Source organism: Chelonia mydas, chromosome 15 (genome assembly GCF_015237465.2).
Source record: "Chelonia mydas isolate rCheMyd1 chromosome 15, rCheMyd1.pri.v2, whole genome shotgun sequence".
Taxonomy (NCBI): Eukaryota; Metazoa; Chordata; order Testudines; family Cheloniidae; genus Chelonia; species Chelonia mydas.
The window spans coordinates 26,087,063-26,105,111 of NC_057856.1; the positions used below are offsets into that span (position 1 = coordinate 26,087,063).

An 18,049-nucleotide genomic window follows, 5' to 3' on the forward strand; every position below is an offset into this window, starting at 1 on the left:
TCCCAAAGCGTTTTACAAACTATACATAAAGGAAATCACTTTTTCCCACCAACAGAATGTTGTCAGCTCTGGGATGAGATGCGCTTGTTGTTTAACACCATACAGCAACACTAAACAAGTTAAGAAAGGAAGTGAAGAAGAATGCCATATCCAGTTAAAAGCATATTATCCAGTTTGGATTTTTGACAGGACTTCAAAGCTGACAATCTTATTATTGTAAAAATTCCATGGGATCTTTAATGGCAATATGAATATACGGTCAAATTTTGGGATTTTGTGTCTCACACAAAAAATGGCACCTCCAGTAGCACAATAACCTCCTAATACTATGCTGGGCTATGAATTCAGGAGGAGAGTTTTGTTTAGCGAGTCAGCAACAAAATTTCCTGTTCTTTCCTTGGTGGTCTCCCATCCAACTAATGGCCCAGCTCATCACTCCTTTGCTATAAGAACTGATAAAATGAGAACCCAAGATGGTTTGGCTACTAAAGAACTCGCTCTCTCTCAAAGCTCTCTCACTAAATTTCCAGATCACAAACTGCAACTTGTTCATTTGTTCTATGTATTCAAATTAAAACTACGAACATGGAAAGCTTACCATCTGAAAGAGCACAAGCAAATTCTCTTTAGGCTGAGCCCTTGAATTGTACTAGATTCTCCCTGCAATTAGAGACAAAACAGCGAGTGTCAAATTCAGAGCCAAATCCTGTCTACAGTGCTCACGGGTGACCTTCACTGAAGTCCGTGAAAGCCCTATCCAAAGGGCGAAAAGAAAATCTACACATTTTGCTTTTGCTATTTCATCCACATTCCGGTAACCAGTAATACCAAGTAATGCATCCGACGAAATGGGTATTCACCCACGAAAGCTTATGCTCCAATACACCTGTTAGTCTATAAGGTGACACAGGACTCTTTGCCGCTTTTACAGATCCAGACTAACACGGCTACCCCTCTGATACTAAGTAATTCAAAGGCTGTTTTCAGTCCACCTCTGCAGAGGCCATAGCCCCAACACTTCTCGTAGCTTCATCCCCTTTATTTTCACAACTCTGACAGAAGCCAGTGAGAAAATATCATGAGCCAGATTTTCATAAGGGGCTTCCACCTGTACCTGTGCAATTCTGTGCATGCAAACACTAATACATACATATTTGATGCACTACGTCTGCGCAGGCACAAGGAGATACACAAATGGAGGTCACTTTTTGAAAATGTGACCCCAGAAAAATGAAGGCCTTGCAAATAATCTAGGAAGAAGAGTGAACCAACACAATCCAAGCTTCTATATCATTACTATGACTGCAGGAATATATAAGGGAAGGTGTAGTATTATCACGCCTTTGGCATGGTCAAATCACCTACAATTTAAGTGACAGACACAGAAAAGATGGGACATGCTTGGACATCCAGAGGAGGAAGTGGACTAGAAATTGGATGAGTTTTTTGTTTTATTTATTATGTTAACATAACTCACTTTTTGTGAGTAACTTCGAGATAGTGAGTTTTTAGAAGTATGTTGAGTACGGAGAGTAGTGAAGGGTGGTGGCTTGGAGACCAAGAATGGGGATGGCATTCCACGTATAAGGGGTGACTGAGGAAAAAAAGCATGGAGAGAAGGAGAAAGGGTGAAGAAGATGAATGGGGCTCCAAAGCTGGATTTGTACGTGGAGAGGAATGGTAGCAGGAGACAAGGTGAGAAACAAGACACTGGATGAAGGCCAATGGGGAGGGGAGGTGGTTTCAGGGCACTAAAGGGAAGGACAAAAAGTTTAAATTTGAGGTAGTGGTCAAAGGGGAGTCACTGAAGAGACTGAAAGGTGGGGTGACATCGTCTGATTACTACTACTTTTTTTGAGTGGGGGAGAGTATTTCAAATGGACTGGAGGGAAGTAATCCATATATAAGAGAGCCAGAGAAGAAGAAGTGGCTAAAGTAGTCTCTTGATTCACAGAGCTCTCTGATAATGCTGTTCAACCCCTGGCCCAGTGCATCGGTGTCCTAGGGGCAAGCTATAATCTTTTGTCCATGACCATCACTGTGATGGACTCCAAACATCCACTGCCCACACACTGCCCTTGCATGTTGCCTTAGTACACAGGCATGCAACAGAGAAGGAATCTAGAGCACAAATACTGCTAGACAAGCTCTTGATCTGATTGTGACAGAGAGAATTTTTTTCTATTTCATGGTTATGATGCAGGCTGAGAGGCATCATCATCATCATCTTAAGGCTTTTCCTCCCCCATGTAATCTTTGTCAAGTTTAGAGCAGCAAAAATGTTCAGTGTGGTGAGCAGCCTTGTGATTGCTCCAAATGGAAACAGAATGAACTCTCTCTTGTTATGAAGAATTTCCCATTACTTTAAAGATAAGATCAATCAGATAGGTATCAGTTTGTGGACTCAATATCAAAGCAAGAACCACCAAACATGTCCTCTACCTGGCTAAATTTCATCCAATCTAGCTGATGGAGGTTCAGGGTGTGCTGGCCCCTTAGCCACATGCAAGACAGAACACTGTCCCTTATAGCTACTAAAAGCCAATTTGGGGTGACACTAGGACCATTATTAATGGAAATTACTACTGCCTTCTTCCATGAGGGCAAGTTGCCTACCATTCTAAAGCAAGTGGTGGCTAGGCCTCTACAGAAGAAACCATCTCTTGATGGTGGCAGTCACACCAATCTTGAACCTTCCATTTTGGGGCAAGGCTATTGACAAACCAACTCCAGCTTCACCTAGATTTCTCTACTGTCCTGGAACCCTATCAATCTAGCTTTAGACCTGGGACCTCAGAGACTGCACTATTTCTTTGGTTATTATAATCTGTTAAATACTGACAGTGGACTGATTATCTCCATTTGATTAACAGAAAGAGGCCAGGTTCCTTACAAATTTTATTAGGTCTTACAGCTCTGGGTAAAAAAATAAAGCCCCACAGCAGCGAGTTTCAGAGCCTGGATCAACTGACTTGGGCTCATGGATCTCTGACTATGGAGCTAAAAACAGCAGTGCAGAGATTCCCGCTTGGGCTGGAGCCCAGGCTCTGAAACCAGTGAGGGGGATGGGTCTCAGGGCCCAGGCTCCAGTGCAAGCAGAAACATCTACACTATTTTAGCCCTGTAGCTCAAGCCCAAGTCAGGGTGGGGTTTTTTTTTTTTGTAGTGTAGACATATGCTGATACTGTTGATCATGAAGTGTCACCAACTCACCAGTGGGAACTGGCAGAGGTGGACTGGGACCATTTTATAATGACTCCACCCATTTCTTTGGGAAGGTCCTAGATGGCTGTGAGAGGCACTGTTAATTCTCCTCAAGGACTTTCATGTACAGGGTCCCACAGGAGACAGTCCTGTTGTCCCCTCCCATTTCGGGTAGGTCTACACAGCAGCAGGGAGATGTAATTCTCAGCAGGAGCAGATGTACGTGCTTTAGCTCTGCTACAGCTAGAAGCTGAAATGAACATTGTGGTTGTGGCAGCACAGGCAGCAGCTTGGCTAGCGAACCAAGTACAATCCCACATGACCCTTGAGGACGTAGTCACGTGACTAGCGCATGCCACCCTCTGTGCTGCTGCAGCCAAACTACTTTTTTAGGTGCTAACTCGAGCAGAGCTACCATATGTACATCTACCTGGGTTGGGAATTACACCTCCCAGCTGCACTGCAGACATATCCTAAATGTGTATGTGAGTCTGCTAAGGGAAACTGAGACATGTCTTGGCTACACTGACACCAGCATGTTGATGATACTTAGCTCAGTTCCTCCTCATTATCATAGCCATGATCCTGCAGTCTTTCTGTGCTTTGCTGAGTTCGGGCCCTGGATGAAAGCCACACGGTTTAAACCCAATCCAGAAAAGATTAAGATGGTAATGCTGGGCACAGAAAAATACCTTGAAACACTGATGAGGATTCTAACTACTCCCTCCAGTAAGGGTTACCACCATCCTTGTCCAAGTCATTTACAGTCTCAGGGTTTTATGTGATCCATTGCTGATTATCAGAGGCCAGAAGGGCCTTTTATCATCCAGGAATCTGTGACCTTACATCTCTGATGCACACCTCACTACAGCCTTCCATGCCTTTGTCATCTTCAGACTGGGATACATAATGTGCTCTTAGAAGAGGAGTTCTCAAACTGGGGGTCAGGACCCCTCAGGGGGTCATGAGGTTATTACATGGGGGGTCATGAGCTGTCAGCCTCCACCCCAAACCCCGCTTTGCCTCCAGCATTGATAATGGTGTTAAATATATTAAAAAGTGTTTTTAATTTATTGGGGGGCGGTCGCACTCAGAGCTTCCTGTGTGAAAGGGGTCACCAGTATAAAAGTTTGAGAACCACCGCCTTAGAACTACCCTCAAAGAACACTTGGAAGATTCATCTAGTGCAAAATGTGTCCTCCTGCTTCTCAAGTGGAGCAGGCCAATACAAACACATAACACAGTGCGCTACTAGCTCTTGGCCTGTTTCCAGGTGCAATTCAGGTGTTTGTTATCATCTCTAAAGCCATAAGTGGCCTGGGACAGACTCTCCTCATATGCTCTATCACAGCTGCTGCATTCCACCTGTATACTCTACTTACTGTAAGGCTAAACTCCAGCAGTGGGAAGCATGGCATTCTTAGGGGAGGGCCCTCAGCTGTAGAATTTCCTCCATCCACAATCTATCCAAGATTGGGAATTATTAGGAAACCGTGCAAGATGAATCTGTTTATTTTACATATTCTTAGTTTGTATTTGTAACCAGAGAGCACTTGTCTCATGAATAAATACAGGCTGGGTGGGTTTCATCTATACCAATTCTGAATTACACATGGTTGTTTAATAGGCACCAGGTATGACAACAGGAACACTATCTATAAATACATACATACATACTTAGTTCTTACGAAGTGCATTACAAACATTAACTAAGTAATGCTCATAACCACATGAGATGAAACGAAAGCAAAGAGGTTAGGGGATCTGACCAAAGCCACAGGAGACAGTCAGTGTCACAGCCAGGATAAGTGCACAAAAAGTTTCTGGTCTCCAGGGCTGTGCTCAATTGACTAGACCATCCCTGTGTCTTTTTTGATAGGGCCTTTCAGTATGTAATAGAAACCTAAAAATAGTCTCTTCCTCAACTAACCCATCCCCTCAGCATAAATGAAATAAGGAATTTGCAGATAAACTTTCCAACACAAACATTCTCACTGTAAAAACTTTGTGGAGTTCATGCTTGGTGCTCTGGGGTAATTATTCATAAGAGTTTTGGGACAGCCTTTTATAAACAGCATGGAGCCTGAAATGGTTGAGGTATGAGAATTTCTGCACATTGGCCTTTCTCAGGAAATCAATAACTATATTAAATATATATATTTGGATTCCTCCCTCTTCAACCACCATATTACATTGTTCCTTATTTAAGCTCCCAGTAGGAGGACACAATTTGCTTCATTTCATCTGCTGAGTACCACTAAACTAACACACAAGAAGACTTATTAGTAGGAGGTTGTCCAGGAGGGAGTGAAGATAAGTCGTAAAGGCACTAACAGGATCAATGCAAACAGCATAGGCACATTAAAACATTCAATTCAAACAGTAATATCACATTCTGACCCACTTCAAAGGAAGACCTAATTCCTTTAATGGATTCATTACCCCACACCCACAGTCATTTTGCCTGTCACATTAGTCTACAATCCTTGCCAAATTGTTACCAAAGCAGCAAAGCCTTCACAGCTGACACAAACACAGCTCCCTCTTAACAAGAAAGATCCCCTGACTGTCTATTGAAGTCCCTGCACTGTTCATGTCTCCATGATTTAAACCTGATCCTGTTTCCAAAGCAACTTCCATTGCCATCAAGTAGGACAGCTGCCATTATTTACCTTGTGAGATCTGCTACAGGCAGGTAGCTTCATTATGCCATTGTAAACAAACTCAGCCATGCTACAGCCAAAGAGAAGAAAGCATGACATACTCTAATATGAGGAACACCACTGGCCTGATTCAGCCTTTGGCTAACCCAATTCCGCTGGCATAAGTCAGGGTTAAAGCTTCCCCATCAGCAGAAAAGCACCCACCACCTCTGTTGTGCCAAGGGGCCCTGAGCCAGGCACTGAAGCCCCCAGATGGGCTGTGTGTTCAAGGAGGCAGTGTGGCCATGCTACTTGGAAGATGTGTAGATTCAGCACAACCTCCATTGACTGGACTCCTGAAGAGATTAAAGCTACTCTTCCCAGACACAACCCATGAAGGAGGGCAGTGGTGCAGATACTGCCTGCCCTTCCCGAATGAGAGAATCCCAACTACAATGTGTCTCAAGGAATCACACCCCATCTCTGAGTTCTGGCTCAGAGACTGAGAGGCTGGTTGAGGATTATTAAACTGCAAGTGAAACCTGCCTGGAAAAGATCATAGACTGGATGCAGGAGATATTTAAGAGCACAGTTATATCTCACAACAAGAAGAAATATGTATTTTTCCAAACAGGCAGACAAAAATAATTAATTGTGATTTTTTTTTTTTTTTTTTTTTTTTTTACAGATATTTACAGTAAATTCAGTGCTGATGAGAATGCTGGATTGACAGTGCTGTACACCAAAGCCCTCTTTTTATCCATAGACCAGGTACAACACACTTCCTCACCAATGTGCTTCATGCATGTCCTTCTGGGACCATCTCTACGGGATTGAGTCATTCAATCCCTAGCCTTCCTGCTGAGATGGCCAACAGAAGAACCAAAAGGAGGCTCAGATGAGATGTTTTTATATTACGGATAGGAACTGTTAATAAACATAATGATTCTAATGATTCCGACAATAGTCACAGTTATTAACAGTTACCTGAAGGAATAAAAAACGTATAGCCTTGTTTCAACTCAATTCTTTGGCATAGTTCCACCCTGTCTCCCAGAAAGATATCACTTTGCTTTCCCGACAGAACCCATTCTTCATAAAGTTCTAGATTCTGCAGAGTAGGCGGAATCAGCCAGAAGATCTAAAAATAAAACAAAAGTTTAACTCTTACAAACAAGCAATGAAAATAAAGAGCTAGCATTTCCAGCAAAGTTAAAGGGTGCCAATGATGTGAATACACATAAGCAAATGTATTTTCAACATAAAGTATAAATTTTCCATGTACTGTACACAGAGGTCCCTAGCAGATTATAGCAGTAACTGGTATACACAATGGAAGCAGCAAGATTACTCACAATTGTCATACTGCTTCTACAAAACATCATCTCTGTAAACTGGAGTCCACTAAGTGCTTAATATACCACCCAACCTTGTAATAGAATATTACTTTCAGCTCAGTTAGATATGTAGATGAACAATATCTGGAGCACAGAGATGATCTATTTGCTGCACTTACTTCAATACACATAGTACCTATCTCCACCGAAATCTCAGAAAAGACTAGTTATATCTAAACCAGTATACCTAGAAGAATGCGGATATAGCTATCTGTGCTATATTGGTCCTGCTTTGAGCAGGGGGTTGGACTAGATGACCTCCTGAGGTCCCTTCCAACCCTGAGAGTCTATGATTCTATGCTGCACATTCAAGTACTTCTGTTTTTGAATGAGTGGGTGTGCCTGTACATATGAATGCACATGCTTAAAGGATCCTGAAAACTAAGAAGAGGCTCAGAGATTCTGGCAACCTAAGGAGATGTGATCTGAACACATGGATGCAGCTGTGGTATATGGCCAGTTACATGCTACACGACACTTCCAGTACCCAGAAGCATAAAATAAGCTTTTTCATGTCAAACTTTTCTGATATTTTGGTGCCCTGGAGTATTCAATGTACTTGTTTCACAGACTGAAGGGCTGTCTCCCCTGTTTAGCAAAACTCCATGTTCATCAGCCAAGCCAAGCCAAGAGATTTACAGTTTAATCACTTACAAGCAAAAGTAAAACAAACAGACAAACAAAAAAAGAGCAGAACAGGCCTCACAAGAAATCCCCAAAAATAAAGATGTTATACTGTCAAGTCCACTTACCTTCCCTCCTCGGAAAACGTGATACCACACTGAAGTGCCACCAAAATCAATGTGAAAATCAGTGAAGCATCCTTTCACACTCATCAAACAGTACCTGAAAAGCACATTGGGGTGGGGGGAATACAAAAATCAAGAGTTACAATGAGCAGTCTGAAAACAACACTGCTTATTTATTAATTTGCAGTGTAGCTGCATACGTAGAGATCTCAAGCCAATGAAGCTGTTATATCTCTACAGACACCTCATTTAGTCATATTAATAGGACAAAAACAGGACTATAATTGGACTTCTGTTGGGAAAAATATGCCTATAATTCTGTATGTTATTCAGTTGTCTGGAGAGAAAGCTATCAGTTATAAAAGGCTTGGGAAATGTTAAACTTAAGTTGGTCAAAAATAATCACCACGCCATTCTCTATTCCAGGTGTGATCTCCTCCATTACTAAGAGCCATAACCTTCACCAAAAGTTGTGTGTTGATTGATTCAAAGAACAAAGTTTTGAAAAATCTCATCTGGATATAAATCCCATTGGACATCAATTACCTAACTACTATCACTGCAACTTTTGCGGGGGACAGAGCGATGGAAGCTTCATTTGGCAAATAAACTGTTTTCATTCCCATTTCCAAACATATCTGTGCAGAATAATTGAAGGTATCAGTCTGCAGTATTCCGAAGTACCAGATCACTGCATTTTGTGCCCTCTAGATCTATTTTTTCAGAGCAGTTTAATGTCAACTCTGCTGCAAAGGTATACAACAGCTCTCAGCTCACTGCATGAATCTCGAGCCTCCAGCCACCATCTGTAACTAATGGCCGAATTACAGCCGCCCTTCTCACAACAGGCACCTTTTGCAAATGGAGAACACACACACCACTTAACCCACTAACCTCTTTTCCTTGTTCCAGTCGCCCTTTCATGGCTTTTTTTTTTTTTTTTTTTTTTTTTTAAGTTGTGGAAACAGTATCAGAAAGTGATCAAAAAAGGTTTCATTTAACTGTGTCTTTTTCTCATCACATTCAGGTAGAGAATCTCAGCTGTATGCAGACGGCGTGCAAAAGTCCCTCTAGATGATAGGCTAGAAAGGACCTTACCATGTGTCTGCAGAAGGCTAGCAAATCAGAGAGAGGTTGGATACATAAGAGCCTGCTGCCTAGCAACCCCATCCAGTGCTGGAGTTGACAGAATGATACGCAATGCTGTCATGAAGACAGTCAATTTGTGTGCTTCAAAAAAGTCCTGTGCCTTCGTCTCACAATTAAAACCTCTCCTTGTACAATAATAATGCTCTCCTCTTACCCACTCTGGAATTTCAGCAGCATTTTGAAGCAGGGATAGAGATTTTTCCACCCTTGGAGTATTTCAGATACTTCAAAAAATCACAGCTAGCCAAGAAGCTGTCTAGACTCCAAATATGCTCCGTTTCAAAATATGAGTCCTTCATTCCCAAATACATTTTTTTTAAATCTCTCCTTTTATTCTCCTCTCCCAGGATGCTGCTGACTACATGTCAGATGGAAATTAAAAACAAAAAAGAAGCTTATAAAGGAAGTTTCCTTTCTTTATACCAGCCTGCAGAAAGTCAGATGTAGAATAATTGCTAATAAAACAAAAATAACCTGGAATGTATCAATTCAAAGGAGGTCTTGACAAACATTGGAAGAACAAAATTTTTAAATCAAACACAAATTATTATAGACTCCATTATTTTCAGTCTCCACAAAATCAATTACAAACATACCAAATTAAAACAAATTGTCCAAGGCAATACTGCCCACCTAGGATTGCCCGTCGATAGTCAGATACTTTGGATTGTTGCAAATGGCCCTCTCTATACTTCCTGGGCTTTTATTTGTTTTTAAATAACCTTCAACCTACAACTTGAGGCTGTCTCTTTGTACTGAAGGTGGGGAAAAAAAATAATTAAATTTCCAGTTAAACCACAAAATGCTCACAATGAGCTTTGCAACTGAGAACACACTGATGCAGAGATAGCTGGAAACATTCGACTTTTTTTTTCTTTTAATAGCATGTTGTCTTGAAACTCCTCTAAACAGAATAATTTCCATTCCCAAGAAAGGTTGATTCTGTGAAAGATCCTCAAACGGTGGTTAATAAAACCTACAAAGCATTTGGAAAGATCAGTTTTTCTTTCCATCCACAACTGAAACCAATCACAAACGAGTTATTCCATCCTTAAATTTCTGTTGTTAATCTAACAGGGATGCTTCTGTCCAACACCAAACAGTTAATGAAAGCATTAGGAGTCTGAAAAGCGATCTGCCGCCATACAGCAATCTCCCTTGTTGCCAGACTCTGGCACAATGCCTTTGCATTGACCTCTACAGCTTCCTCTTCCAATGTACACTGCAGTCACATGGTCTCCTCAGCCCAGCTCCATGCTACAGCTAATCTTACACAGACACCACTCTAACCTCAGCTGGCAGCTTCTCAACATTAACGGCTGCTAATTTGGTTAGAGAGCTCAAGTTTTTAAGCTTTTCCACAACAAAATGTCCGCGTTGAAAGGAAACTAGAAACAACATCTACTCTGCTTCCTTCACTTACAGTTCTAGTCTCTGCCTTAAGCATTCTGGGCCGGAGCAGGTAACGTGAATGTAGGAACGCACTTTCAAGTAGGACATAGAGAATCTCGTCAGAGTTACACACACACACCCCCAATACAAGCACAAACAATTAATCAAGCTTTGTTTCTTCACAAGTGCTGCAATTTCCAGTCCCTGCAGACTCAACTTTATCTCACTACACACCCCTGGTTGGGTTTTTAAAATATGCAGCTGCTTGTAATCTAGGGTATTGTTTTTTTTAAAAGCCTCCCTTTCCCTGCTAGAGTTTATTTTGTACTCTCTCTAGTATCCTGAAACTGTTCAACAGTTAGTTGATGCACAATTATATTTTTCTTTCTGAAAAGATCTGGGGAAATGTAGTACCCATTGAGACAACATACAAAGACCCACAAACTCACAAGCAAAGAGAACAACAAATACAGAAACAGCATGGATGGAGAAAACCCCTTAGGCAAACACAGGAACAACATATAGACAGATTCAAAGCAAACACAGATACTATGTTCAGACACACAAATCCACATTCACAGCTTCAAGCCCACCAGCAACACGAGACACTCACATGCAGAGAAACAAAGGCAGAAACAGACAAACACTGAGTTACAAACACACTTGAAAACAGAGAGATGCAGAGGCACATGCATAGAAACTCAGGAGGCAGACACACAAGCAAACACACACACATAAGTCCATTACCCTGAGCTCAGTTCCTTCCTTTTCTCTCGTTATAAGTACAGCACAGCACACGGCTCTATTCCCTCTGGCATTACAAGGACTCCCCTGCCACTAAGCTCAGCCCATAAACCACTCCCAAACCCCAGCAGATGCTTCTGTTTTTGTTCGGGCCAATGAGAAAAGTATAGCTCGCTCTTCCTTCCTCCCAGGAGCAAACCCCGGCTGGTTGAAATCCCTAAGCCTGAAACCGAATACCACAAAATCATGAGCCAACTACAAGTGCCAAACCAAAGCGCAGAAGCAGGCTACAGCTTTCTGTTTATTTGTTGGATTTTTTTTTTTTAAAACAAGCAGTGGCTGGTGCTCTGTGTTCTGTGAGGCACAAGGTAGTCGTGAGGGGGAGATAAGAGAGGCAGTTGGTTTATTTGTTAACAGTACTGTCTTTCCTAAACGAGGTAGCTCACACACACAGTCCATTAACAATTCCACTGATACTTCCAAGGGAGCTGACTCTTGCGGCCAAAGCTCATGGTGGATCCTAAACACACAGCTCCTGACATCTCCCCTTGTTACTGTAGCCTTTACTTAGTGCATCTGAAAATGTGACATAGAAGAAAACAACAGGAAACAATAGGCACCTTTAGGAGAATCCTCAATAACTGCCTGACCCACTGAGTGACACTAAACTCCCTAAAAAAAAGCAGTACTTGTGGCACCCTAGAGACTAACAAATTTATTTGAGCATAAGCTTTCATGAGCTGCAGCTCACTTCCGATGAAGCACTTCTTTTCTTTTTGCGGATACAGACTAACATGGCTGCTACTTTGAAACTAAACTCCCTGTAACTGAAAGCCACAAATTACACCACAAGACAAAAGAAACCATTGTCACCCAGGAGACATGGGGCCAGCACACCCAGACCCTTTTGCTTTCCTGTACTCCACCCCACCCTCAACACCAGCGCACTTAAAGGCCCCACATGGCAGTGGCTATCCCTGTGCCTAAAGAGAGCAGCTACACAGCTCCCTCAAGGCTCTCACAGCACAGCTTCAAGTTCCGCGAAGCTGAATTCTTCATGTACTGCAGCCCACCTTTCCCTTCAATTGGACCAAAGTAGACATTGGTTTGTAAGTAGGACATAAAGTTCAGGCTGCACAGTGGTTCCAAGAAGCAGGAAGGGAGAACTGAACCCAGCTCACCAGCACACTTAGCACTCAGGAAATCTAGCTATTAGTGTCCCTCCTGCATGACATGATATTTTGCATACCATCTCCTCACCACCACCACCTTGCGCAGTGAATACGGGATCCCACCAGGAAACCTAACCAGACACTCCCACATGGTAGGATGCATGCACACCTCCTGCTGGGCAGGATGTGCAAGATCAGTAACATTTACCATTATCAGGACAGTGGGCCATCCAGGACATTATTTTCGATAGACATTAATTCTCTTTCCTATCATACTACACAAGTCAGGAATAGAGCAGCTAGATCCGTAACCAGCTTTTCCTATAGAAGACAGCCCAGCTTCCTTCTAAATCCGATTAAAACAAAGCACCACTTACAGCAAGACCATTAATAATTAGGAGGTTCCACACTTCATAGCTTCTGAAGGTTGTTCACTGCACACACTAGCGTCTCCTTGCATCCCTTCATTCCACCCCACAAGCTCCCTGTCTGCCACCCTCCCATTCCACTCTATTTCAGGAATTCCCTGCAACTCTCCCCTTCACCCCTCCTTCATGCCTGGGGCTGTCCCCCCCCTACCCCCGAAGCCAAGGTCTCTGTGTGGGTTCCACATACCCCTCTCTCCCCATACCAGAGTCCCTCAACCCCTCCCCCCTTCATCAGGAGTTCTGTGTATCCCTATTCCCTCCCCCGACCAAGGTCCTGCAATCTCCCCCACCCCAGGGCCTGTGCGCATGCCTCCCCTTCCTTCCCCCATTATGATTTGTCTGGAAAATTAGTCATTCAGGCTGTCAACATGTTAAACTAATTTGGGAGGATTGGCAGAGATAAGATGGTGGTATTGTCATACTGGAAAGTGATAACGGGTGCTATCAACAAATTGTTTGATTACAGACAATTGCAGATGTGCTGGAAGCTGTGGCTGTGCTAACAAGATGGCAGGAGACCCACGTGTCCCCCATTTTCTCCCTTTCGGTGTTCCCCAAAATCAATAGCCACTAACACCTAGAACATTCTCTATAATTTTGGAATTGATCAAATGTGGCATTCAAAAGTTATCACATAAGAGACAGAGAAATGCCATCAAGTTGAGAGTGTGGCCTGACAAGCCTGGCCAATTATTCATTAAGTATGGTATACACACAAGGTACTTTAATGACAGGTTTCAGAGTAGCAGCTGTGTTAGTCTGTATTCGCAAAAAGAAAAGGAGTACTTGTGGCACCTTAGAGACTAACCAATTTATTTGAGCATAAGCTTTCGTGAGCTGCAGCTCACTTCATCGGATGTATTCAGTGGAAAATACAGTGAGGAGATTTATATACACAAAGAACATGAAAAAATGGGTGTTATCGTACACACTGTAAGGAGAGTGATCACTTAAGATGAGCTATTACCAGCAGGAGAGCGGGCCGGGGGGGGAGGGAGGCGAAAAAAACCTTTTGTAGTGCCACTAGTACTCCTTTTCTTTTTGCGAATACAGACTAACACGGCTGCTACTCTGAAACCTGTCATTATGCAAGGCACTGCATTTAGCCGTATGGAGTGGAAATCGATCAACTTCATGAAAAAAACTCATACAGATACAGACAGACATCATCTTCCTTTCCAAATACAAACAGATGGACATTGTACCAAAAGGACTGAAGGTAAAAAAATCCATTACAATCTACATACCATACATAAATTGGTTAGTCTCTAAGGTGCCACTAGTACGCCTTTTCTTTATACCATACAGACTATGCTGACAGCTTGCGCCACATACTCTCAAAGAAACTGCGGAACCACCTGATCAACATCCTGTACAGCAAACAGGGAAAGATTAAGAATGAGCTCTCAAAACTGGATACTCTCATAAAAAAACAACCTTCCACACAAACTTCCTCGTGGCTGGACTTTACAAAAACTAGACAAGCCATTTACAACACACACTTTCCTTCTCTACAAAAGAAAAAGGACACTAAACTATCTAAACTACTACATGCCACAAGAGGCCACAGCAATGGTTCCCTTAACCCACCCAGCAATATTGTCAATCTATCCAACTATACTCTTAGCCCAGCAGAAGAATCTGTCCTATCTCGGGGCCTCTCCTTCTGCCCCTCCACCCCCACGAACATGATACAGTTCTGTGGTGACCTACAATCCTATTTTCGACGTCTCCGACACAAGGAATATTTCCAACACACCTCTGAACAACATACTAATCCACAGGGACCTTCCTACCAACACTACAAAAAGAAGGATTCTAGGTGGACTCCTCCTGAAGGTCGAAACAACAGACTGGACTTCTACATAGAGTGCTTCCGCCGATGTGCACGGGCTGAAATTGTGGAAAAGCAGCATCACTTGCCCCATAACCTCAGCCGTGCAGAACATAACGCCATCCACAGCCTCAGAAACAACTCTGACATCATAATCAAAAAGGCTGCCAAAGAAGGTGCTGTCGTCATCATGAATAGGTCGGAATATGAACAAGACGCTGCTAGGCAGCTCTCCAACACCACTTTCTACAAGCCATTACCCTCTGATCCCACTGAGGGTTACCAAAAGAAACGACACCATTTGCTCAAGAAACTCTCTGAAAAAGCACAAGAACAAATCCGCACAGACACACCTCTGGAACCCCGACCTGGGATATTCTATCTGCTACCCAAGATCCATAAACCTGGAAATCCTGGACGCCCCATCATCTCAGGCATTGGCACCCTGACAGCAGGATTGTCTGGCTATGTAGACTCCCTCCTCAGGCCCTACGCTACCAGCACTCCCAGCTATCTTCGAGACACTACTGACTTCCTGAGGAAACTACAATCAATCAGTGATCTTCCTGAATACACCATCCTGGCCACTATGGATGTAGAAGCCCTCTACACCAACATTCCACACAAAGATGGACTACAAGCCGTCAGGAACAGTATCCCCGATAATGTCACGGCAAACCTGGTGGCTGAACTTTGTGCTTTGTCCTCACCCATAACTATTTCACATTTGGGGACAATGTATACCTTCAAATCAGTGGCACTGCTATGGGTACCCGCATTGCCCCACAGTATGCCAACATTTTATGGCTGACTTAGAACAATGCTTCCTCAGCTCTCGTCCCCTAATGCCCCTACTTTACTTGCGCTATATTGATGACATCATCATCTGGACCCACGGAAAAGAAGCCCTTGAGGAATTCCACCATGATTTCAACAATTTCCATCCCACCATCAACCTCAGCCTGGACCAGTCCACACAAGAGATCCACTTCCTGGACACTATGGTGCTAATAAGCGATGGTCACATAAACAACACCCTATACCGGAAACCTACTGACCGCTATTCCTACCTACATGCCTCCAGCTTTCATCCAGACCACACCACACAATCCATCGTAGAGCTTGGCTGTAGACGATACAACCACATTTGCTCCAACCCCTCAGACAGAGACAAACACCTACAAGATCTCTATCAAGCGTTCTTACAACTACAATACCCACTTGCTGAAGTGAAGAAACAAATTGACAGAGCCAGAAGAGTACCCAGAAGTCACCTACTACAGCACAGGCCCAACAAAGAAAATAACAGAACTAGTAAGAAAATAATGTACACCCTAACATTTTGCTGTTAACAGCCCAGAGAGAGGAACTGAAGAAATTCATGCCTCTCACGGTATGTCTACACAGCAAAGAAAAACCTGCGGCTGGCTTATGCCAGCCAACTTGGGCTGTGGGGCTGTTTCATTGCTGTGTAGACTTCCAGGCTCAGGCAGCTGCAAGTTTTTCTTTGCTGTGTAGACATACCCTCAGTGCTATAAATTCAGGCTGCCTGTAGACCTCACTACCACAGCTTACACTTGACATACATTTACAAGGTTACCTTTGAACTTTAAGAACCAAATAACTCCTTTTAAAAAAAAGAAATGTGCATAAAATAGCAGTCCCCAGGGAATGTGCTAAATTGCCAATGTGCAGCAAACCAGCCCAGTCTACCCTGGCAAATACTGATCATAAGGGTCTTTTGGTACCTGTCAAAGTGCAACACACATCTTTATCTTTGTGACAATAGTATCTGTTTGAAATATTGATGGTTATTTCAGCCAGCTCTGAACTACTGCAAGTTCTGTGAGCTTTATATAATATGGTGTTTGAGATTAATGCATTAATCTGAGAACAAATCATACAATCGAAGGATTGGAAGGGACCTCAAGAGGTCATCTAATCCAGTCCCTTGCACCCATGGCAGGACTAAGTATTTCTAGATCATCTCTGACAGGTGTTTGTCTAACTTGCTCTTAAAGAGCTCCACAACTTCTCTGGGCAATTTATTCCAGTCCTTAACCACCCTGACAATTAGGAATTTTTTCCTAAGGTCTAACCTAAACAACCCTTGCTGCAATTTAAGCCCATTGCTTCTTGTCCTATCCTCAGAGGTTAAGGAAAACAATTTTTCTCCTTCCTCCATGTAACAATCTTTTATGTACTTGAAAACTGTTATGTCCCCTCTCATTCTTTTCTTCTCCAGACTAAACGAACCCAATTTTTTCAATCTTCCCTCATAGGTCATGTTTTCTAGACCTTTAATTATTTTTGTTGCTCTTCTCTAGACTTTCTCCAATGTGTCCACAGCTTTCCGGAAATGTGGTGCCCAGAACTGGACTCAATACTCCAGTTGAGGCTTAGTCAGAGTGGAGTAAAGCGGAAGAATTACTTCTCGTGTCTTACTTACAACACTCCTACTATAGGGCTGCCAGGCATCCAGTTTTTGAGCATAACACCTGGTTAACAAGGGACCCTGGTGGCTGTGGTCAGCCCGCTAACAGGGCCGCTGAAACTCCAGTCGGCAGCACAGCAGGGCTAACGCAGAATCCCTGGCTCCGCGCAGCTCCCGGAAGTAGCCAGCATGTCCGGCTCCTAGGCACAGTGGTGGCCACAGGGGCTCCTCACACTGCCCCTGCCCTAACTGCCAGCTCCACAGTTCCCATTAGCCAGGAACCATGGCCAACAGGAACTGCAGGGGCGGCGCCTACAGGGGCAGGCAGTGGACAGAGCCCGCTGGCCCCTCCGCCTAGGAGCCAAACATGCTGGCCGCTTCTGGGAGCCACCTGAGGTAAGCGCTGCCCAGCTAGAGCCCACACCCCGAACCCCCTCCCACCCCCAAACCCCATCCTGCACTCAGTCTCCCTCCCAGAGCCTGCACCCCAAGCTCCTGCCCCAGCCCTCTCCTGCACCCAAACTCCCTCCTGGAGCCTACACCCCTCGCCCTCTCCTGCATCCCAACCCCCTACCCCAACCCTGAGACCCCTCCTGCACCCAAACTCCCTCCCAGAGCCTGCACCCCTCACCTCCTCTCACACCCAACCCCCTCCTGCACCCAAACCTCTTGGCCCTAGCCCAGAGCCGCCCTCTTGCACCCCCTCCTGCACCTCTTCCTGCACCAACCTCCTGCCCCAGCCTGGAGCCCCCTCCTGAACCCAAAACCCCTCCCAGAACCCACACCCCTCACCCCCTTCCACACCCCAACCCCCTGCCCCAGCCCCCTTCCACACCCCAACCCCAGCCCAGAGCCCCCTCCCACATCCTGAACCCCTCATTTCTGGCTCCACCCCAGAGCCCAC

The 18,049-nt window shown here is 44.0% G+C and overlaps 1 protein-coding gene across 1 annotated transcript in view; it reads right to left on the reverse strand.

Moving 5' to 3' along the window:
* KDM2B (lysine demethylase 2B) overlaps positions 1-18,049 on the reverse strand; it is a 166,993-nt gene that overhangs the window by 93,893 nt on the left and 55,051 nt on the right. The window contains 2 exon segments of the mRNA XM_007058291.4: positions 6,834-6,987; positions 7,996-8,089. Of these exon segments, the coding sequence (XP_007058353.2) occupies positions 6,834-6,987; positions 7,996-8,089 (248 nt within the window).